At 36.4% G+C, this 22412-nt stretch overlaps 7 protein-coding genes across 7 annotated transcripts in view; 2 read left to right on the forward strand and 5 right to left on the reverse strand.

Annotated features, from left to right (window-relative positions):
- The window catches only part of LOC100636566 (signal recognition particle 54 kDa protein-like), a 4280-nt gene extending 2098 nt beyond the window's left edge, over positions 1-2182 (reverse strand). Inside the window, exons 1-8 of the mRNA XM_003384008.3 lie at positions 2063-2182; positions 1843-2019; positions 1654-1758; positions 1385-1599; positions 1261-1321; positions 1058-1206; positions 821-921; positions 684-770 (exon numbers count right to left, since the gene is read on the reverse strand). Coding sequence (XP_003384056.1) covers positions 684-770; positions 821-921; positions 1058-1206; positions 1261-1321; positions 1385-1599; positions 1654-1758; positions 1843-2019; positions 2063-2140 — 973 coding nt within the window. The 5' untranslated portion in view covers positions 2141-2182. The remainder of the gene's footprint in view (positions 1-683; positions 771-820; positions 922-1057; positions 1207-1260; positions 1322-1384; positions 1600-1653; positions 1759-1842; positions 2020-2062) is intronic.
- Positions 2183-2211: 29 nt separating this feature from the next.
- On the reverse strand, positions 2212-5593 carry LOC109580204 (hemicentin-1-like). Its single transcript, XM_019993123.1, has 11 exons — positions 5483-5593; positions 4837-5142; positions 4626-4780; positions 4444-4558; positions 4226-4384; positions 3808-3942; positions 3648-3751; positions 3423-3591; positions 3190-3369; positions 2980-3133; positions 2212-2916 (listed from the first exon to the last, which is right to left on the reverse strand). The coding sequence occupies exons 1-11, from the start codon at positions 5538-5540 to the stop codon at positions 2376-2378; spliced, it is 2076 nt and encodes a 691-aa protein (XP_019848682.1). The 5' UTR covers positions 5541-5593; the 3' UTR covers positions 2212-2375.
- Positions 5594-7604: 2011 nt separating this feature from the next.
- LOC100632359 (ubiquitin carboxyl-terminal hydrolase 16-like) lies at positions 7605-12803 on the reverse strand. The gene is made up of 14 exons (XM_003384058.3): positions 12677-12803; positions 11950-11993; positions 11855-11902; positions 11394-11489; positions 11032-11180; positions 10881-10968; positions 10722-10815; positions 10578-10672; positions 10459-10515; positions 10107-10256; positions 8995-9967; positions 8296-8419; positions 8103-8208; positions 7605-8018 (listed from the first exon to the last, which is right to left on the reverse strand). The coding sequence occupies exons 1-14, from the start codon at positions 12777-12779 to the stop codon at positions 7689-7691; spliced, it is 2457 nt and encodes an 818-aa protein (XP_003384106.2). The 5' UTR covers positions 12780-12803; the 3' UTR covers positions 7605-7688.
- Positions 12804-12853: 50 nt separating this feature from the next.
- Positions 12854-14191, forward strand: LOC105316711 (uncharacterized). The gene is made up of 6 exons (XM_011411813.2): positions 12854-13007; positions 13061-13272; positions 13476-13675; positions 13726-13776; positions 13827-13934; positions 14035-14191. Exons 1-6 carry the CDS (start codon positions 12889-12891, stop codon positions 14137-14139), a joined length of 795 nt encoding a protein of 264 aa, XP_011410115.2. The 5' UTR covers positions 12854-12888; the 3' UTR covers positions 14140-14191.
- Positions 14192-16366: 2175 nt separating this feature from the next.
- Positions 16367-17725, reverse strand: LOC100636691 (peroxiredoxin-2-like). The gene is made up of 8 exons (XM_003384009.3): positions 17510-17725; positions 17384-17464; positions 17297-17333; positions 17005-17244; positions 16853-16913; positions 16700-16769; positions 16599-16633; positions 16367-16546 (listed from the first exon to the last, which is right to left on the reverse strand). The coding sequence occupies exons 1-8, from the start codon at positions 17676-17678 to the stop codon at positions 16487-16489; spliced, it is 753 nt and encodes a 250-aa protein (XP_003384057.1). The 5' UTR covers positions 17679-17725; the 3' UTR covers positions 16367-16486.
- A 7-nt stretch (positions 17726-17732) lies between these two features.
- LOC100632483 (malonyl-CoA decarboxylase, mitochondrial-like) lies at positions 17733-20348 on the forward strand. Its single transcript, XM_003384059.3, has 11 exons — positions 17733-17846; positions 17903-18076; positions 18132-18284; positions 18547-18690; positions 18745-18900; positions 19195-19359; positions 19407-19494; positions 19548-19706; positions 19753-19835; positions 19894-19979; positions 20029-20348. Exons 1-11 carry the CDS (start codon positions 17787-17789, stop codon positions 20276-20278), a joined length of 1518 nt encoding a protein of 505 aa, XP_003384107.2. The 5' UTR covers positions 17733-17786; the 3' UTR covers positions 20279-20348.
- A 288-nt stretch (positions 20349-20636) lies between these two features.
- LOC100636818 (uncharacterized) lies at positions 20637-21903 on the reverse strand. The gene is made up of 6 exons (XM_003384010.3): positions 21699-21903; positions 21547-21645; positions 21257-21490; positions 21185-21211; positions 20934-21125; positions 20637-20882 (listed from the first exon to the last, which is right to left on the reverse strand). Exons 1-6 carry the CDS (start codon positions 21778-21780, stop codon positions 20719-20721), a joined length of 798 nt encoding a protein of 265 aa, XP_003384058.1. The 5' UTR covers positions 21781-21903; the 3' UTR covers positions 20637-20718.
- Between the last annotated feature and the right edge of the window lie 509 nt (positions 21904-22412).

Consider the following 22412-nt stretch of genomic DNA (forward strand, 5'->3'; position numbering starts at 1 on the left):
GATGTGGAAAAAGGTGTAAAAAAGATGAGAAAAGGTGTGAAAAAAGGTGTAAAAAAGGTGAGAAAAAAGGTGTGAAAAAAGGTAAGAAAAAAGATGTGAAAAAAGTGTAAAAAAAGATGTGAAAAAAGGTATGAAAAAAGATGAGAAAAAGATATGAAAAAGGTGTGAAAAAAGGTGAGAAAAAAGGTGTGAAAAAAAGGTGTGAAAAAGGTGAGAAAAAAAGGTGTGAAACTTTAAAAATTCGTAAAAAATCTGAATAGTACAGGGACTTTCACCCAATTTTTGAGTAACTTTAAAAATTCGTAAAAAATCTGAATTCAATCCGAATCAGCTCAAACTTGCTACACGACATAAGAACATGTATAAGTATCTGAAAAAATTATAAAAATAAAGAATTCTCTTTTGGCCAAAAACCCTGTACTATAGTACAGGGACTTTGGCCTGATTTTGGAGCAACTTAAAAAGTCTTTAAAAATCCAATTTTGATTTAAATCAGCTGAAACTAGAAAAAGATGTGCAGTATATGCATCAAAAAATATCAAAATGTATTCTTTCAGAACCATTTTAAACAAAATAACCATTATATCAATATAGCTGAGGCTTCTCTTAAACTCAGTTTTAAATTGCAATACTTAGCATTATACCCCTATTACCCAAATGTACCAAAAATACTCTCAACATACCATGTTGAAGCTTCTTCACTAGCTCCTCATTTTCATCTAAACCTAATTCACTCACTTTGTCTACTAGACCCTGAATATCTCCCATACCTAGTATTATAATGAAATAAATTAACTACACTACAGAGAGAGGGACTAACCTAATAGTTTACTAATAAATGGTTTGGTCTTAAAAGGCTCCAAGTCATCAATGTGTTCACCAGTGCCAATAAAAGTTATTGGACTCTCAGTGGCGGCCACACTACAAATATAAAACAAAGCATCTTCAAAAATAACCAATACACGCTTGGACAGCTGTATACATGTAGAAGTATTTGTGTTAATTTTTGCTTCTATCCAGGCTTCCTTCTTTTTTCCATTTACCGACAGACACTTACGCTGATAAGGCTCCACCTCCTTTAGCATGACCGTCTAACTTTGTCACTATCACAGAAGCGACGTCAACTTTCGCTTTAAAAGCTCTAGCCTGTGATTCACATGCTTGACCAATAGTAGCATCCATCACATAGATTATATTATCAGGATTCTGAGAATAATATTGTCACAATAACAAGAAGACAGTCTAATCCTTATAACTTACAATGGCTTGAGAAACCTGAAGCATTTCTTCAAAGAGAGATTCTTCTTGTTTATGACGACCACTTTTTACAATTAAAAAAATTAAAAATTAAAATAAATCCATGCAAGAATATAACACATAATACCTGGTGTCAACTATAATGATTTCAAAATTATCTGCTTTAAATTTTTCGACTCCTTCCATTGCGATTACGACTGGATCCATTTCAGTGTAGCTCCCATAAAAGGGGATGCGAGCTTTAGTGGCGTTTTGCTTTAGCTGATCGAATGCGCCGGCTCTGAAAGTGTCCGCACAAATCAAACAAGTCTTCCATCCCTTGTGCTGATAGTGGTAGGCCAGCTAAACAATAGTTAGAGCTAAAAGTCTTTTTTCACTGTTGCTGCGTTGGCTCACTTTTGTACAAGTTGTCGTCTTTCCGCTGCCTTGCAAGCCGACAAACATGATAACATTCTGCTTTCCCTTTGTAGCTGTCCAAGCAGGAACACCAGGATCGATTAACTATTAAAAATATAATTTTAAAGCTTGTTATCAAGTCTAAATTCAACTAAGGTTCAATGGAAAATAATTGAAGTGGGTACTTACTCGGCAGAGCTCATTAAAAACTGATGACTGGATGATTTTCCTCTTATTAAGTCCAGCGGCCATTTCCTCAAAATCAATGGCATCTCGAACATTCTGCCTCAGTCGACCCACCAGCTTGACGTTAACGTCTGCCTCGAGAAGAGCCGTGCATATCTCCTTCAGCATAGCTTGTACGACCTATCAAGGCATAAAAAAACACATATAATGAACCTCTTCCCACCTCTTCATTGATGACAGTGGCATTGCTGAGAGATCTCAGAGCTGTTGTTATCTTCCTTCCCAAATCAGCAAGCACCATCTTTTTCTTTGACAATGATAGGCGGGGGCTTATGGTAAATGTAGGCGTGGTCTTGTTAAGCAAAAAAAAAATTAAAAATCAAATCTATGCTCATTTTTTGGATGGGCAAGGACATCTCAATTATTATGATTAATAAACAAAAATTATTAGGGTAAATGATACATAATTCACACAATAGAATGAAGTTAAAATAAAATAGATACATAGTCTACACAATAATACCAACCAAGAAGAATCAGTTGTACTGATGAACAAGGTCTACCTTTTCCCGAACATCGCCTCTCTTTTCGCTCACTATTTGAAACCTCGGCGACTGCGTTCTTGATAGACTCAAATTTGAATCGTAAACAGCAAATGGAGGAGGAGGAGGGAGACAAGACTCATAATTACTATTATTGCTGTACTCGAATCTATTGTCGTAATTTTCAGACTCTGCATAATAAATTTGACTTGCCGAATCGAGATCTACTTTTACCTTGTCGAAGTCGAAATAAGGATTGTCTGTCATTTCAAAGTTATCCTCAGAATCGACATAGTAGACATTCTCTGTTGCTCTTCCATTGACAGGTGGGCAAGATGAGCAGGTGTTGTAAACAGAGACAGAGTCTTGAGATAAGCCAGGGCGACCGGAAATTGTCTCGTCCATGAACTGTGGGTTGGGTGTCATTGCTTGGACCTCGATGTCGTTCCCGTGATACGGCGAGTTTAAACTGCTCAATGAGAGCCCATTCCTTTTAGGATACTCTAATAGATTGCAGTCCGAGCGAACTGTTATCCTTCAAAATAAAAATAAAAATAAAAAACTAGTTCTTACTCAAGCGTAGCAATAATAACTCAACTGTTTGTCAATGCTTTGTACATTTAACGATGTCTTTCGTCTTTCCTTGCGATGTAGCAAACAGAAGCCAGCAGCTACAAAGACTACGATGATGAGTATTAAGAGTATGCTGCCTAGAACTAGCCCAACAACAGTCCCTAGCGGTTGGTTGTTTCCTGTGATTAACATAATATGATAACATCAAGATCAACTGAGTAGCATAAACACATACTGTTTGGAATAGAGAGTTGTGTGGGAGTTGGAGTGGAGGGTATTGTATCAAGAGAAGATGAATACATATCAATGGTGGGTTTAGGAAATGATATCAATGGGGAAAGACTACCAGTTACTACAGATGAAACTGATGATGGGGACATCTTAACAATAGAAGGGGATGGAGACGATGAATACTCTGTGTAATATCATTTCATTAATGTTATGAATACAAGGTATAAGAGAGTTTACCTTCAGGATCCGTTGTAATAATGACAGAGTCAACTAGCTCAAGCAGAGTAGCAGTGAAAATGTATGTAGTGTTAGGTAGTAAAGAAGAGACTGAGAGAGAGAAGCTGCTCTGTGAGACATTTCTTTTGCCTAAAGTTACATTCTGTGGTCCAGCAAGTCTCCATGATATCTATTACATCAATTGAATATACAAATAATAGATAATGCTAGGATGTCAAAACTCACCGTTATACTTTCACTTTCTGGGACTCCAAACACTTCCCATCTCACAGTGATACTATTTGAACTAAAGTTAAGCTGATGCAGCTGAAGAGAAGGCACCGGTATATCTGTAGTTACAAACCAATTATATAAAATATGTCAGTAATTTTGTTGTTCTCCTTACTCTTAACATTCAAATGAAATGTAACTGTTGAAGTACCATTGTCAGTAGCACCAGTACACTTATAAGGACCTCTATCAGCTTTTTCCGTTGAAGATATAGTCAAAGTACTTAGTACAGTGTCATTTCCAATATTAACTATACACAAGATTGCAATTAATTCAATTTTAAATGTAAGTACTATGAACTGCAGCTGCTGATATGCAGGGGGAGGCTTGCACAACAAATATTTATCAAAACTTTGATCTGTTATTCATGAAGCAACAATTTACACATACTGCTCGCTCAAAAGGGATTTTTACCAGTAGCGCCATAATAGGAATTGTTGATTAATTGCAATATTAGCATAACAAGAGGAATTAGTCACTTCCTTAATTAAAATACCCTACTTTCAATTTATTAATATTATAACTCAAGCTACCTTCATTGCTTTGTATTCTGTCACCAATGTGAATATTATTCTCATTGGCCCATACAATGCTTGGTCTAGGAACAGCTCTAGCTTGACAAACGAATGTGGTCGTATTTCCCTCATAAACACTAACACTAGAATTACCGACAGCTGTTACTACCGGCTTCACTAAAATAATAATAATAAATATAATAAACTACCACCACAAAATTGGACTCTTAACTCACTGTATACTTGTAATCTAGCAGTTATTATAGTTTTGTGAGTGATGTCATTATTAGCTGCACAGATGTAAGACTTTTGGTCAGAGACAGTAATGTCATTGATGACCAAATTGTTTCCCTAAACATATTCATCAAAAAGGACATCAAAACTGTCTATAGACAAGAGACTATTGATGCACAAATACCTGGAAACTATATTTATGACTTGATTGGATTACAATCCCGGATGCAGTCTGCCACTGTAGATTAGAATAATGTTGAGCGTCACACAAAAGTGTTGCATTGCTACCAACAAAACTGTAATAGACAGCATTGTCTGGTACAAGAAATACTATAGGAGCTTTATAAAAAAGAAAAGATAAAACTTTAATATAAAAAAACGAGTATAGAACTTACGAATGAAAGTAAGGCACACATTATCCGCATTTACTATAGTGCCATTGCAAATATATGAGCATCCATAACATCCTCCATCACTTGGTACAACATTGTGTACCGTAAGACTGGCATGGTCATAAAAAGTATCTAGTTCATACTTGCTTGATGATGTATTAATGACTGAATTATTATGTCGAAACTGAGCAGTGTTACTGTTACAGGCAGCCTGTCCACCAATAGAGGCAGGGCCACATCGGAAGGTTGGTTCATTGTTAGCATTAATGTAAGGCTGTGTACTGAAGAATGGAAGTAAACTTATAGTATCTATAAAAACAAATTAATATCATCAACCATTTCTTCAAAGAATCCCCGCTACATTGAAACATGGTGTCATTGTGATTAGTAAGCATGTCAAGCCACTAATGTATCATTATAATTTAACCATGGGCTCTCTGAGCTATCATAGTCATTACTATAATCAGTTAATGATAATGGACATTATTTTTATCAAATACAATCACATTGTCATTCTACAAGCCTACTGTTACATCTTTTAAAAAAACATATAATAGATCTACATAATATTGATGCTAGATCTATTACATAAAAGACAGACCCTGAATACAAAAGTAACAGAGTCTACAACTAGTCTAGTTCTACTTACAAGATAGTCCCAGAGAATTTAGCCACAAAATGATAAAAGCAGACAGCAGGATCTTCATCCTTCACTAGCTTCAGTGCTTCTTCTTTCCTGAAAGTGTATGTGTGTGTGCTGGCTTGAGTCTTCCGGATCAACTTTGTTTATATGGCATTCTCAAAGGTGGGGCAAATTATAAAGAAATTATTATTAAAATTAGATAGATAGTACATCTACTACATGTTGACATTATACATGCATGCTATTACTAATGTAAAGAATATACTCTTGCTAATGTTTATACAAGCCCTTGTGCAAACCAAGCATTCTCCCTTTTGCCTGTCTTGAGAATAACATTGTATTCACAAAATGACAACACTGGAACAAAGTGAAGATTTTGACGTAGGGGATAACATGGAGTTCTCCAAGAAAGTAAAGAAGTCATATTTGAAAGAGCTAAGGGAGAGAAACATCACCTTACCCTCAACACTGCTTGTGTTCTATGCCATTCCGATAACAATGAGTGTGTCAATAGGGCAAGGAATCATCATGGAGCTGTTTCATTATTGTCCTAAAACTATAGGTGAAGACAAGCATCTTGATCCTTTTGAGCAATGGTTGAAGGAATTTGTTATTTTCTGCCTCCATCCACTGATTGGCTGGTTAGCAGACACAAAGCTAGGCCGTGAGAGGACCATATCACTGAGTTTGTGGCTGACTTGGTTGGGGACAGCCATTCAGACCATAAGTCATTGCATTCGGTATGATTACTGCACAATCGACTGGATAAGCAAAACTGCTACATATGGGCTATCAACAGTGGCACTTGTGTTACTCATTATTGGAATAGCTTGCTATCAAAGTATCATACTTGCATATGGTCTAGATCAGCTCCCAGATGCATCTACCGGGCAAATAAAACGATTTGTCCATTGGCTGACATGGGGTTTCTTTGTCGGGTTCTTCTTTAATTACTTGAATGTTGTTAAAACTGTAGGAGAATTGAGCAGAGATCTCATCTTGGGGACAATGCTTGGCGTATTTGGCATTTTGTCTGTAGCTTTGGTTTTGCACATTCATCTTAAAGACAAGTTCTATCCTAGTGGCAAAGTGAATCGCAATCCTTACAAAACAGTTCTCAATGTACTCAAATATGCCTGGAAGCACAAGAAAGCGGAAAACAGAAGTGCTTTTACGTACTGGGAAAACAAAGCTCCTTCCCGCATAGATTATGCAAAAATAAAATACGGCGGGCCATTTTCTGAAAGTGATGTCGAAGACACAAAACTCTCCTGGAAAATTGTGGTTGTCTTTTTATCGCTTGGTGGACTCTTCATTCCGCATACCACTGTTGTTTCACAAGGAGCTTATTATGGCTTTCAGTTCCATGGTGCCTCTGATCACGTTCACGGATATGGTGCTTACATCTTGTGGCAGACATTCTATCAAATTGGAATCATATCAATACCAGTACTGGATCTCATTATTCTGCCATTGTTTCCTAAAATTGAATATTTCTTTACCAACTCGTTTAAAGGTTTCTGCATTGCTATTGTTCTTCTAGCCCTTGGTTTAGTGAGCATGGGTATCATAGAAGCAGTTGCAGCAACTATGAAGGGGAGTGACGACATACAGTGTCACCTATCATTTACTAACTTTCCAAATTCAGACTTCAAACTCTCTTATTTCTATTTCATCATACCATGGCTTTTTGTTGGGATGTCTGCTTTTTTCATCCTTTTAAAAGGCTTTGAATTCATCTGCTCCCAAGCCCCACACGAAATGAGTGGAATGCTTACTGGAGCATTCTGGCTGATACGTGCCATATTCATAAGTATTGGGACACCACTTACATTGCTGAATATCAGTGCCCTTAAACTCCCATGCACCTTTTGGGTGATTGTTGTTCAACTATGCGTTTGCATACCGTTTTGGATACTGTTCCTCATTGCATCAAAGTGGTATCAAAAAAGAGTACGTGAACAGGATTGTCCCATACGTACAATCACAGAGCGGCGCTATAGCAAGTTCCTTCACAACTCGTATCAAATTGGAGGGATACAAGAAGTATTCCACAAGTACGACCTGCCAGTTAACGGGTGGAGTGATAACACTCTCCCGATTTATCCAAATTCAAATTGAACAAAAATTGGTTTTAGACTTGTGTGTCATAATCAATAATAATAGTAATACTAAGAATATCAACATTAAAAATAAATAATAAATTTTATAATTAACATGAAAAAGGGAGTCTTTCATAAAACAATAAATAAGCCTGAGATTGAGAGACATCGTCAGCCGATGCCTTACTCACTTGAGTATCACTGATGTAGTACCACTGGCTATTCTCCATTGATGTATAATCAAATGATCGTGTCTCAATATGTTCATTATCACTATTAATAGTCTCAGACTCTGTCACTTTGTTGACTGTGAGTCTCTCAAGCTGTATTTCACTCCTCACTCTTACATACGCAGTGTAGTGTCCACCACGCATGCTACCCCCATGAATAACTACACCATATAAGGAATACATGAGTCTTCCATCAGAATCAAAGTAATCCTATAATTAGAATAAATTTTAAAAAGGCTAATGAATAGTTAGATTTTAGAAATTAAAATGTAGCTAGTTAACATAAAGTCTTACTGTGCATTTGTCAGTGCAATAGGAGGCTATATCCAATAGGAAGGTGAAATCAATATGAGCATTGTTCTTCTGCAAACTGGACAGATTTCTTCCAAGCTGTGTAAATCTAGCAAAAAACAAGAGTGTATTTAAAGCAGCACATCCATATTATATCTAATGTAAGAGTCCCATTAGGATACACATTATAAATTACCTTTTTAGTTGTATACAGAGGACACGAGGCGGATGGTCTATTAAGAGTTGCTTTGTGGCTTCAGTAAAAACAAGATCACATTCACTTTCATTCTCCTCTCGGTCACTGATTGCTGTCTCTTCATCTAAAAATGTAGCAAGATAATGCCACTATAGCATGAGTGACAGTGAATGTACATGTATATGTAATAATTAGTATATGTATATGTACAAGTAGGCCTTTGATCTTTGGCTAAATTTTTGAGCAATTTAAAAAATCACAAAAAATCCAATTTTGATCGGAATCATCTCAAACTTGATAAATAACATAAGAACATGTATATGTACCAGAAAAAATTATAAAAATAAAGGATTCTCTCCTATTCATTTTTGGTGAATTTGGCTGATGACCCTGTACTATAGTATAGGAACTTTGGCCCAATTTTGGAGCAAACTCTAAAAAGTCGTAAAAAAATTTAATTCTGATCGGAATCAGCTCAAACTTTCTACACAACATAAAAACGTGTATATGCATCAGAAAAATTATAAAAAATGAAGAAATCTCTCTTTGCCATTTTTGGTCCCTGTACTATAATACAGGAACTTTGGCACAATTTTTGAGCTACCTTAAAACTTTGTAAAAAATTAGTCTTTCATTGGAATAACATGTATATGCATTAAAAAATTATAAAATGGCTATTTTAATGAAATAACTGCTTACCATCAGATTCTTTAGTGCTTTCAATATCTCTGGAATCGTCCCTGTCAGACTCGCTGCTCGAAGATGACGAATTCATACCAGAATCAATACTGAACTCAACCTTTTCATCATTGTTGGTGCCTTTATTTTCTACAGTTAATTTTTCTGTCAGCTTTTCAGGCTGCTGCTGATCAGAAACTGCCAATGACAGTGGAGAAGACTCTTCCTTTGATTTCTTCGCAGTTCCTTTAGACTTCGTACTTCTAGCCTTCTCAGTACACACGTTGCAACAAAACTTTTCGGTTCCTTTGAGAATCTCGGGCGACGTGAAATCCCTCAAACACGACTGAAGAGAGAATAAGTTATCTTCCTCTGGAGGGGCCGGTTTTTGCTTAGCTACTACAGGAGTGGCTCCACTAGGCTCAGTTGGGACAATCTCAATGGATAAATCCAAAGGCACTGGCTCATTTTCCAACACAATACTACCAGTATCAATCACTGTAGCAGAAGAATCAATCACTGTAGCAGAAGAATCAATCACTGTAGCAGAAGAATCAACAGTTTGAGCACTGTTAGAAATATCTTCAATTTTCTCGGGCTCTTTCTCTGGTACATCAATAGAAACACTGGGAGTAGGAGGTTCCCCTTGAACGTGTTCCTTATCAATAGTAGAATCAGGTACTGATGTATTGTGATTAAAAGTGACGCCAGATGCTTCACTTTGCAGGGCGACATTTGCCGCTGGTGATCCAGGAATGTTGATTGGAGCATCAGTGACAGCAGATGAGCTATCAATAAGAGCGTTAGTTCTAATGACATCACCATTTGTATTCACAGGCTCCTCAAGTGTAATGTCATTAAGCTGTTGTACCAGCTCAGGTACACCAGGACCTGAAGTCTCTTCTTCTAGTTTAGGTAGCTTTGGAGGGTCACTTTTCAACTCATTAAACTCCTCAAGACTATACTTTCCTTTTTGCTTGTTTTTTCCTTTTGCCTATTATGATAAACAGAAATGGGAAACGCAGGAAAAAAGATTATTATTATAATTACATGTACATCTATTAGCTCTTTATTTTGAAATTCTAATCACTAAAAATCTGCAATAATCTAATCATGAAAAACTGTAAAATTACTTTCTTCTTTTCGGCTTTCTCTTGCCTCTTCCTCTGATGCTTGCTCAAAGAAGCCCGCGAGCCTCTTCCCTTCTGAACACTCAAACCTTCATCATCATCAGAGGAATGGATAGAAGGCTTTCTTTTGGATTTTGGAAATCGATGAAGCACCTGAATGAGTGGGAATGTAATGTATGATCATATGCTTCTGTTTGCAAAGTGGAAGTGGGTTCATGTATAGATGAAAGTCACAACAGGATAAATATATGTAAATATACTTCAATAAGTATCTGGTAATTGGTAGTTACAGGCAAAACACAGGTAGTACATTGCATTATTAAGAGGTGGAATGGATTCTTATGTAACGATGTACCTTATCTGAAGGTATAGGGAGAGACAAATCAAGAATATCTTCTTGCATATCTGTACACTATAGAGAGAGAAAGAACCACCAATTAATGTAGTGATTTTAATATTAATACAGCTACTCACTGTTTGACAAGAGTGGCATGTGATAGAACTTGTTAATTTCCCACCAAAAACATCTTCAAGATAGGTGTCCATCATCGATGCCTGCATCCCATACACTAATGATATAAGAAAGTAAGTTAATACAAGGTATTTACAAAAAAATACATTTAATAGCTTTCTTGTCATCATCAGTGAGGGTCTTGACTTTATCGGGTTTCTTGCATACGCCATACGATTTCAAAATGGCAACTTTCCTTCTCTGTTAACCAACAAGTATGGAAAATAGAATATTATACACAATGTACACGTATGTCGGGGTCTCACTTGAATCTCTTCACTCTTCAAAGCATCCAGTAAATACCGGAGCAGCTCATGACTATCTTGCTGTTGATAGCTATTAAACCTTGGAGCACTGTAGAGTACAACATAATGTTACTTCACTTCTAATTGCTAGGTATAGCATTAAAAGACTTACCTCTTGCAAACATGGTTGAAGATGATTCGTGGATTCAAAATCCGATTACTCATTCCGTTCATGTCCACCAAGAATCGGTACAAATCAATAGCAAAGTCTTCAGTTTTTGCTCCTTCGTCATTTCTCTTAACCGTTACTTCTAAAGGTGCCTGGAATACATACATTTACATGTCACACATAGACCTAAACTATTTATTTGATATTAAAGGGATCGGCCAAAGTATTATTCTTTTTTAAATTGGTGCATTTTTAATGATTTTTGTACTCCCAGGACAAAAGCAGCAAAATAATAATGTTTATACAATGTTGATTGTGTTATTTCTCGTATAGAAACAAAAAGTACAATGTAACAGTTATCTTACCAAATCATCACTCCCTGAAGGAATTGAAAGAGAGTAGCTCGTGACTGATAAATGCTGACTCATCCTTTGTCTCAACAAGTGTGTCTGAGACAGGTTCTATCAATTACAAAAAATAAAAATAATGATATATATATATATATATATGTGTGTGTATTATATATCATACTAAACAGGTCTATATACAAAAATATAGACCTGAGGTGGGTGTCTAAGGATGTGATATAGCCCGAGGGCCACAGGCCCTCGGGCTATATCACATCCGAGGACACCCACCAAAGGTCTATATCTTTTGTATATTGACCAGTTCTAGTATGTTATATAAGATATATTTCATAATGATGACAGCATTTCTGAATGGCAGGTATATATACAAAAATATAAACCCAACCACATCAAAGGATGATGTCATAATTATGAGATATATATATATATATATATATATATACACGGCTAACTATTACTTGTAAAACTGCATTGAAAAAGCATGTATTGCCTAGATTATTCAATCCCTGTAATGAAACAATATTGGTTAGTGTTTAATATCATGAACACTCACAGGAACTGGGAAACTTTTAGATTGCTTCTTATTAGCTGCTTCTCCTATTGCAATAGAAAATGAATTATCATTAAACATCACATTTACTTTGTTAATTATTTATTATTACTGTATTTTTATTTTTAACGCATAGCCACACCAAGGTTTCCCACAGGATTTTGGTATAGTGCTCATGCAACTTCATGTCATTGGATTTTAATGTTTCTCAAAAATTAACTAGGATAATCTTCTTCAAAAATTGCTAGGAGAGAATTTTTTGTTTTTATAATTTTTTCTAATACATGTAGATATTTTAAAAGTTACTCGAAAATCGGGTCAAAGTCCCTGTACTATAGTACATGGTCTTTGGCCAAATTTCCCCAAAAATGAAAAGGAGAGGATTCTCCATTTTTATAATTTTTCCTGATGCATGTACATGATCTTATGCTGTGTAGCAAGTTTGAGCTGATTCTCATCAAAATTGAATTTTTTACAAAAATTTCAACTTAAAAATGCTTGGCAGCTCATGAAGCATGCTTTGTGTAGGAAACCCAAAGCCACACCCATTTCAATGAATAAAATTAAATTACAGCAACAAACGTTAAACTCATAAAATTAGCCCCGTCATCCTTCTACAACATTTATTTATCATGAAACATAAATTATTCCCATGATCATATACCTCATAGATCTAGTACACTTTACTGACATGTCCAAAAATAATTATCCTGGATTATTTAAAACTAACCTTCCTTTCCAGCACTGGTAGATTCATCTTTTCCCTTTCCAGGCTGATACTTCTTGCCATCACTAGAAACACGAGACTTTCTCTTCTTTTTGTTTCCCATCATTAATGAGTGAGTGATGATGATGATTCATGATTGATGAAGCAGCACATGGGCAAGTATACGGACTTATACGAGAAAACGAGGCGGGGCTCATAGTCCGTAAACTCTAGCCATGAACAGATACGTGCTTCTTTGTTTGTTGATTGTGATCCTTCCAGCTCAAATTCTCGTCACTTACTTCATTCATTTTACTGATGTAGACGCAACGGTTCAAGGAACAGCTTTTGAGAGGTATTGGAGTGGGTTTACTGGCTAATGACGTACCATGTTTCTATTTTCCCCAGCATCATGGGGTCTGCAGACTCTCTTCTCACTAAAATACAATCAGATGTGATGTATTACACCAAATATGAGCACTTAATGGAGCTAATATTTGTTCCTTACTATCCAAGAAAGAAGAGGAAGCAATCAATAACTGATACTCATAAACACTTGCATGAGTCAAAAGGCCGAGGCCAAAAGCCACCCAGACCAGGGAAACCATCACGTCCTCCTGGTATGAACATAATACGCATAAATTTCTGATTCTCATTATACTACTTTTCAAGTTATGATTTTCTTAATAAAATATTAAGTTACACCAATGCTTTTTCCAAACTAACCTTATTTGTATTAAGTTTCTGCATGTTGATGGTGTCTTTATACAATGTACAAAGTTAAAACAATTCCTCTTTAAATTATCTCTTTTTAATATTATAGTATCAGCTTCAGGCAATTCTCCTGGCATGTCAAGTGCCAAAGAAGTCGAATCGTACAATAACAAAAATGTCTACTTTGCTCGTTCAGAGTCCGTGAGGCTCAGATCATCAAGTACCGTGGAATATAATATCGGAGACGTAGTGAGACACACCATTGATAATTACCACGGGGTCATTGTTGGATGGGATTTTACTTGCCAAGTATGTGCACATGGATTTCCGTTTCATTTGCCATTATGATGATTTAATAGGCTCCTAATCAGTGGCTTTCTCAACATGGATACCTATTAGCTGAAAATAAAGTATTTATAAAATGCTTTAAAATTTTTTAAAAATATTATATTAATGACAGAGGCTGATCAATACTCCTCATTACTTGATATTAGCTCATTCTACTACGAAAGAAGTGACTTTATTTTACGTTCCACAAGTTCACATTACAAGAGAATACAAAGCACAGGTAAAGTGACAAAGTATTGAATGCATGCACGTCTAGTTTCTGCATTTAGGGGCATTATGTAGTTTGGTTTGTTTATTATTAATTTTATCAATTTTGTCAGGTAAAATCAGAAAGATTAACTGATTATTTCAAGACGTTTTCAAAAAGCCGGAACAAATATTATCCAAAGGAATGGTTAATGAAAATTTACCCCGAAGATGAATGATTACTTATCTCTGTATAGCATTTTGTAAAAAGATCATTATAACTTTTAATAACTATTGTAGAATATGCGGAGCTATACGGATTAAGATATTCGGATTGTGATACAAACTATAAATCAGAAGTATCCGGAAATTGTATGCTCCGCCCACTTGTAGGAGGGGCTAGCTGGAAAAGATGGCCCTTTGGAAGAAGAAAATTAATACCAAGGAATGGCTCATGACTCCTTCAGATGTCATCACCTGGAGGGATAAGATCTCTAAAGAATACAGAGAAGGCTACGTGATCAAAGAATTAACAAGTATCCTTCAGGAAAAAGGACTTCATATTGGAGGAAGCACTTTCCGTACCGGATTGCTGCAATGTCTCCATCAAGCTTGTCTGAGTGGTGCGTTTTCTTTTGTCAAGTACATCATATCTAACCATATAAGGGAAGTTGCATTGAATGAGCTCCATTCCTTTTATTCAAAGCAGTATTACGCTGATGACAAGTGCATGACAATCAGTGATGAGGCACAGCATCGAAAGGAATCGCTGCTTCATGCTGCAATCATTGGAGATTCCACTCAATCCGTTGAAATTGTGAACTTCCTTTTAAGTCAGTGTGATGCTCTGATTAAGATAGGAAGCTGTTGCTCTCAGTCGCCACTGATGCTTGCACTTGAGACACAAAATGAAGAAGTCATATCTGTATTATTAGGACACAGAATGATAGAGCTCAACTGTCAAGACATGGAAGGCTCTACTCCGCTGATGTATGCTGCTAGGATCACTAAAATGGCTCATTTTATTCCCAAAATGATAAAACTAGGAGCAAATTTGTTTGTTACAGATAAACGTGGATATAACACCCTTCATGTTGCTGTATCTGAGCATAACACAAAAGCAGTCGAATTCCTCTTAGCACAAAACGATTGTAAAACTTTCCTAACTGCCTGCCCTTTGCCAATTTATTTGATTGATCAGAGCAGTTTCCTCTCTCAGAAGTACGGTCTAATGGGAGAAGATATGAAGGAGGTATATCGTATAATTACATCGTCGAAATTGGATCTTTCATTAGAAAGGAACATCAACATGATTCTGTTAAAGGCAACATTTTTTGTCATTGGATATGTAAAGTCAGGATCTCAGCAGTTACTAGTCAATTGTAAGCATGCACTCTACGAAGCTTTCACCAAAGGGTCTTTGGAATCAGGTGAAACTGAATCTATCCCACTCTATAGTGGACACAAAGTATTGCTGACTCTTAATGATGTAAAATCAATGTATTCATCCTTGAATGGTAACGATCTCGAGGTGGCTCTGTGCTATGAGTCTCTAATAGTCAGGGAGAGATGTTTATGCTATGGTGATCCTAGTCTCATCTGTTCTTTGCTGTCATTTGGGGTTTGGTTCATTTGGGAAGCAAAGAAGCTTAGTGAGGGCTTGCAGTTTTGGCTTAGAGGAACAGAAATGCTGTTGCATGTAGTACGTAATTGCAATCCCATTTCATCGCAACTAATTAATTTAGTTGTTACTATGCTACAGAAGCTGTTGTCATTGGCAGAGATGGATAATTCCAGTGACTCTCGATTGGATCTGTGGAGTGAAAAGGACATTCTGATATCGGTTATTGAAAACGCTATACTCTGTGTGACTAACTGTGTAATACTGACAAAGAATAGACACACTCATCTCATTACACACAAGTCATTCCTACCAGGCGTACAATTGATATTGGAATCACTAAATGCGTTTCTGTTGTCAACCACGGAAGAGTCCGACATAAAGTACTTGGTAGATGTCCTTTCGAAGAACTGTCCTAGAACCATCATTGATGCAAACGGCTTACCGACCACTTTAATTCATGTTCTATTGAGGCTAGACTCAGTTACAGGACCACTAAAGCTACTCCAATTAATTATAGAAGCAAATGGCGTGTGGATGGTTAATGGAGTCGGTCCACTGGGCATGAGACCACTCCACTTGACCCATGAAGAGGACATCATATCATTACTTATAGACTATGGAGCTCATCTTGATGCCGTAAACTCTCACCGAGTCACAGTCATCAAAGACTTGCATGTCAGGCGTCCCGACTTGTTTCCTGATCAATTCATCGACTCGAGACCCTTCCCTTTAAAGTGTCTGGCGGCAAATGCGATTGCCATCCAGGCATTGCCATACATTGGAATGCACATTCCTCATAATTTGAAGTACTTTATATCATTGCATGATCACAAGGCAGAGGATCAGTTGTTAAGAAGTCAATTAGATTTTAGCATGTAACTATTATTATACTGTTGCTTATAATAATAATAATAATATGTTCCTTTGTGTTATTTTTTAAAAGTCCCTATAAGAGTAAGAGTTTAGTTCTTGTCATTGCATTTTTTGAAGTATTTCTGTGCCCCTTCAGGATCAGGAACAATCTGTGTTTGTCATAAAGTAAATCAGCAAATATTTATTAGAAATAATTCTTACAGTTTGTTCCCCAGGCTTCCATCCAGCTGGACAAACTACAAGTAAAAAAATTAGACAAGTATAATTATTATCACACATAAACCTTATAATATGTAGCATACCTTCTCCATATTGATCCGTATATTGAAATGCTTGAACCAGCCTAAGTGTTTCATCTACTGATCTTCCAACCTACATACCAGTAATTAAATAATTTTCATTAATATTCATCAATATTAATAATAATTTTTATTAATTATATTAAATGGACTCACGGGTAAATCGTTCATTGTGATTTGCCTTAAAATTCCTCTTGCATCAATAATGAACAGCCCCCTAGTAAAACATAAAGCATTACTATTACTTAATATGCACATACAATTATGTATTATGTCTGTGTCCAAAATGACCACATAGTATAACTGACCTCAATGAGATTCCTTCGTCTTCCAATAGTACTCCATAATCACGTGATATTTGCTTTGTTATGTCTGACAATAGGGGAATATTAAGCTCTCCCAGACCTCCTTTGTCTCTGGGGGTCTTGATCCACGCTAGATGAGTGTACTTAGAGTCTACAGAGCAAGCCACCACTTCAGTGTTGATCGCTTTAAACTCGCCAACTCTGTCGCTGAATGCCGTTATTTCAGTCGGACATACAAATGTGCTGCATAAATCAAAAATGACTATTTTTAACATAATGATCAAAAATAACTCACAAATCCAATGGGTAGAAAAAGAACACTAAATACTTTCCTGAAACAAAAAAGGAGTCAATCAAGAAGTATATATACACACATGCTAACCTTTAAAATCTGATAATCTCAGTTCCTTGAAAGCAGCACCAACAACTGCTGTACCATTCCAGTCAGGTGCTGGTTTTGCTACTACTTAAAATCCATAGAAATGCTGTTAGTGAAGAAAGACCTTACTTTGTGCTTTACTCCAATGCAATGCATGCTCTACTGGACGGCTAGAGTAATCTGGGAAAACAAGCCCGTTCAGATTAAGTAAAGGACATTTTTCAAAAGTGGCTGCGCCGGGTTCTGCTCCTGTGAGAGTCAGTGTGAACAAAAGACTCAACATCAAAAGAAACGCCATGATTTACAACCAATGTGCAGCAGGCAGAGCTAAAAATCAATGACCACACCCTTTAATTAATTTAATTTAATCTTTATTCAAGCAGGCAGGCTAGCTGCAGCAAAATTAATGAAAATGTGGAATCTAAAGCTAGGATCTCGTCTTTTCTGGCTGCAGCATCGCCTACAAGTAAGTAAAATCACTCCTAATATTGCTTTAGCATGACTGATTACATCTACTATCAGCTGTGTAGGGTTTACTCTCAGGCTCAGCTTATTGAGCAACTGCCTAAAGCATTTTCATTGGAAAGTGCAAGCACTACCAGTACTGTTACACAACAAATACAGAGAATCCTTAAGAGGTTTCCCAGTGAAATTAGACCAATCTCAAAGATGGATGACATTCCTTTCACACCTGAGGTTGTGCTATAATTAATTTTTCTTTAATAATTAAAACAATAATTTTTTGTGGTAGGTATTAACAAATCATATTCTATCATATTACAAGTCTATATGTAATGATGACTCAAAAAAGAGATTGTTTTATGCTTACCTTGTTAAGCATCTTGGTCCAGATCGTGCTGATGTTCATAAAGCAGCAAAGACACTCACTGGCATGTACAGTAAAGTAAGGCATTGATGATACACTTAATTTGAGCTTCAGGTGTTAACAAGTTTTTAACAAGATGTGAAGAAGTTATGAATTCCATCAATGCTTCCTCATTTAATTTAGTACTACATGTATATATAGATAGGTCTTCCTTTGTATTGTAGAGAAATGAGAGCATAGAGTGGCTTAGTTTATGCAAGATTACTATTATAGATCTGATATAGATTAACACTATAGATTAGTGCATGCAGCAAATACTGCTTTTATAGCTACACTATAGGAATATTATGATTCAAGCAAATTACTGCGGGCTGAAATACAATTGCAAAATGTCCTTAGTCCTTTGTATATCGAAATATTCCGTTGGATTGTACAAAAGAATGGAGGATTAAAAGCGTTGGTGGATATGAGGAGTGATTTATTGGTATGGCTATAATTATAAAATTATTTATTATTATTTGTTGTTTTCATTGAGTAGTCAATCATCAGGGACAGTAATGAAGAAGGCACTCTCGTTCATGATCTAAAAGAATTAGATGTTCATTTTCGATCATTATTGTCACAATGGTTCTCACATGGATTTCTAGACCTTCAACAAATTACATGGCAATCTCCTTGTGACATTATTGAAAAGGTAGTGATTTGGAGCGACTTTAAAATTTTTTTAAAATTTAATTTTGATTGGAATCATCTCAAACTTGATAAATGGTATAACGACATGTATATGTATTAGAAAAATTATAAAAATGAAGGATTTTCTCCTTTTCATTTTTTAAAAAATTTGGCTGGTGACCATGTACTAAATTCATGCCAACCATTTTGAAGTGGGGTGAATCCTACTTAGTAACGCTACCGCGTTACTAATACAAGTACATAAGCAATGCATTGCATGTGTACTTTTAAAAATGATCATTATTGTTATTGCTAGGTCAGTGAATATGAGGCTGTCCATTCAATACGCTCCTGGAAAGATATAAAGCATCGCGTTGGGCCATTTAGGAGAGTATTTATTCTAACTCATCGGAACATGCCAAGAGAACCAATCATTGTCCTCCATTCCGCATTAACTCAGTCTCCATCTTCAAGTGTTCAGGTACTACGTTACTCAGTGTAGTAGTAATGGCTTCTTGTTTGTATTAGACTTTGTTAAATAGACAAGTGCATGAAATTAAGAGTCTGGACAATGTCAGATCAGCAGTGTTTTATTCAATATCTGCTGCTCATAAAGGTACTAGCAATTATTATTAATAATGATAATAATTTTTTTGCAATTATTAAAAGGACTCTCTGGTATTGAACTTGGCAATTCTCTTATACTTCAAGTAGTTGAAGCTCTAAAGAAAGAAATCCCTAGCCTTCAGCAGTTTGTGACTCTCTCTCCAGTACCTGGCTTTCGTAAATGGTTGGAAGCTCATCTTCATTCCTGTATTAATGATTCAAGTAAGAAATAATAGTTATAATTATTTTTTAATCTATTAAAATGCAGGAGTATTCAAGATTTCATTGGAGAAACTTCAAGAGCTAAAAATTCTTTGTCCTGATCAAACCAACATTCATTCTTTCCTTCAGGTATGACAACTATATTTATTATCATCACAATAGTGTTTATGACTTATTTGATTATTAGCATGTACTGGATACTAATGACTGGTCAGCTACAGCATCTGCTAGAATGAATGCATTAAAGCAGCCATTAATGTCCTTATGCGCAAAGTAATTTGTATCATGGTATATAGCAATTTGTTTTTTATTGCTAAAACAGGTATCTTGTAAATGAAAAGAGAAGAGGCTTTGCTCTCAACCCTGTTGCTAATTTTCACATAAGGAATGGAGCTTCACTCTGGCGTCTGAATTGGCTTGCAGATACAAGTCCAAAGGGTTTGAAAGACTCATATGGAATAATGGCAAATTATAAGTATGACTTGTCCTGCATGAGCGAGTACAATCAGCACTACGTCTTACAAGGAAATATACACTTTTCTGATGATGTAGGAAAACTTTTAAATGATTAATGAAATAAATCAAATGATAGTTTTGTCTTTTATAGAGGTAGAGGTTTTAGATTTGGGTGACACTGAGGCATAATTTCCCATTCCATTAGACTTTAAGTAACCCCTTGCCATCTTTTTAGCATATTCAACCCCTTTGGTTTGCCCTATGAAGAAGAATGAAAGGAACTGGTAAACTAACAACATCTCTTACTAGCTGTCTTTTGAGAGTCAGAGCTTTGTTCTTCTGAATGCTCCATTGTTTGATCGTTGATGATGAAGGAGTGGTCATGTACATGTATATGCATGCATGCATGACTTCACTGTTGGCCCAACAATCTCATATTTGGAATAGCTGTACTAACTAGACCACCATTATCTCTTTGTATGGTATTTTATAGAGTAATGTTGCAAAAAAGAGCAATGATTTACAATAATCTACATAAAGTATAATACGTAATACATTAGTTAAAACTAAAGTCATCTGGTTCGAATTTCTTCCAGGATGTTTTCTTTTCTATTTGATGCTTGCTGTAACTGGCACTAGGTGTATATTGACCCATTCCAACTGATTTAAGGTGCCCTTGCACCATTCGCTGTGCATATTGAGATTTATCATTGTTTTGCTCTGTGTATATATAAGAAAGTATAATGATTCAATAATTCTGTGATAATGTACCTTGACCATGATTGAAGAATTGTCTTAGAGGTGGTATGTCATTGTTGCTATCTCCAACTGCTAATTTTCTTTTAGTATGAGGTGGCAAATCACCTTCTGTGGGTGACTGTCTTCCCGGTCTTTTAACACCTTCGGTATACGAGAAACCGGGCGTTTTCAAGTTCCACGTTCTAGTTTCAAAGTGATTTTGTTCTGAGGAAAAAGAAGGAAATGACACCCCAATATGCAAATGTGTTTATTATGAATGATACCTTGAAGTGGGGATCTCTTACACAAACCTAAAATGGAAGTGAAAATTAACTTAGGAAGCAATCATGATGTACTTTGACTGGTCTCCATCAGTCCTGCTGTGTACCGGCCTCCTTCTTTTGAGGGCTCTGCTGCAGGCTGGGCTGGTATTGCAGCTCCATGACGTGAATAATGCTGACAAAATTTTTTGCCTAGCCCTGCTCCGACTTGCTGTGATCCTCCTGTTGTTCCATGATTGACGTTATTGCTCATTACATGTCGTATGTTCTTCCTAACACTCCACACTTCTTGCAGATCTGCCTCATAATCTACAGCATTGATGATCAATTTAGTACTACAATCCATTACCATATAATCAGTCTACCTGGAAGATTGTTATGCTTGGTTCTAACTTGAGGAATTGTTACTGTAGCAGGCTCAGCTGGAGCCTTTGGTTGCTTTCCTGGATAAAAGAACTTTTTGCCTACAAATGAAAGTGATAAGAGAGTTCTGTAGCCTGTAGCATTGCTAGCATACCTTGACTGGAACTCGATGTACCTTCTTCACTCTTCCCTTTCTCCATATCTTCGAACTTGTGGATTTTATCGCGCACAGACATCCTGATGCTGACGGTTTGTTTACAATTATGAATTTCAATACTTAATCGACGACAAGGACTATTTATCAGTTACCATGACAACGTTCACCCACGACCATGTGTTAATGTTGCATGCAGGCCAAGAAAATCATTAAAGATTAAAAATCATTTTCGCCAGTTTTGTACATTTAGGTTTTTTGCTAAGCCCCAGATGCAGAGCGATAAGAAGCAGCATTTTGCATCACTGAAGCAGAAATACCGTACTGAAGTTAGTGTAGAACAGTGTAGGAGGCAGGGCCAGGCTAACTGTGGACACACCCTATCCAAAGGCCTGGCCTTCCCCCTTTTAACCACGCCCTATAAATTAGCTCAGAATGTTGGTGAGTGTGTGTGGCTGTGTGGTGGTATCTGTCCTCTTTTATAGTTAAGAGAGACATTCTACAATAGTCTCTAGAAATGAGTAGAGGGAACAGCCGTGAGGAGTACGATCGCCTCTGTCGAATGATTTCAAGATGGAACGACAGGAGAGTAGAGCTTTTTGAAATATCAATGCCAAATGAAGTAAGTACTACTTTATGCAGGTCTCTTATGAGGCTTTTCGTTAATAGGTCCTAGAGTTCGAGGGCGTCATGAAGTTTTTATTACCAGTATCA

Source organism: Amphimedon queenslandica, unplaced genomic scaffold (assembly GCF_000090795.2).
Source record: "Amphimedon queenslandica unplaced genomic scaffold, v1.1 AMPQUscaffold_13501, whole genome shotgun sequence".
In the NCBI taxonomy this organism is placed as follows: domain Eukaryota; kingdom Metazoa; phylum Porifera; class Demospongiae; order Haplosclerida; family Niphatidae; genus Amphimedon; species Amphimedon queenslandica.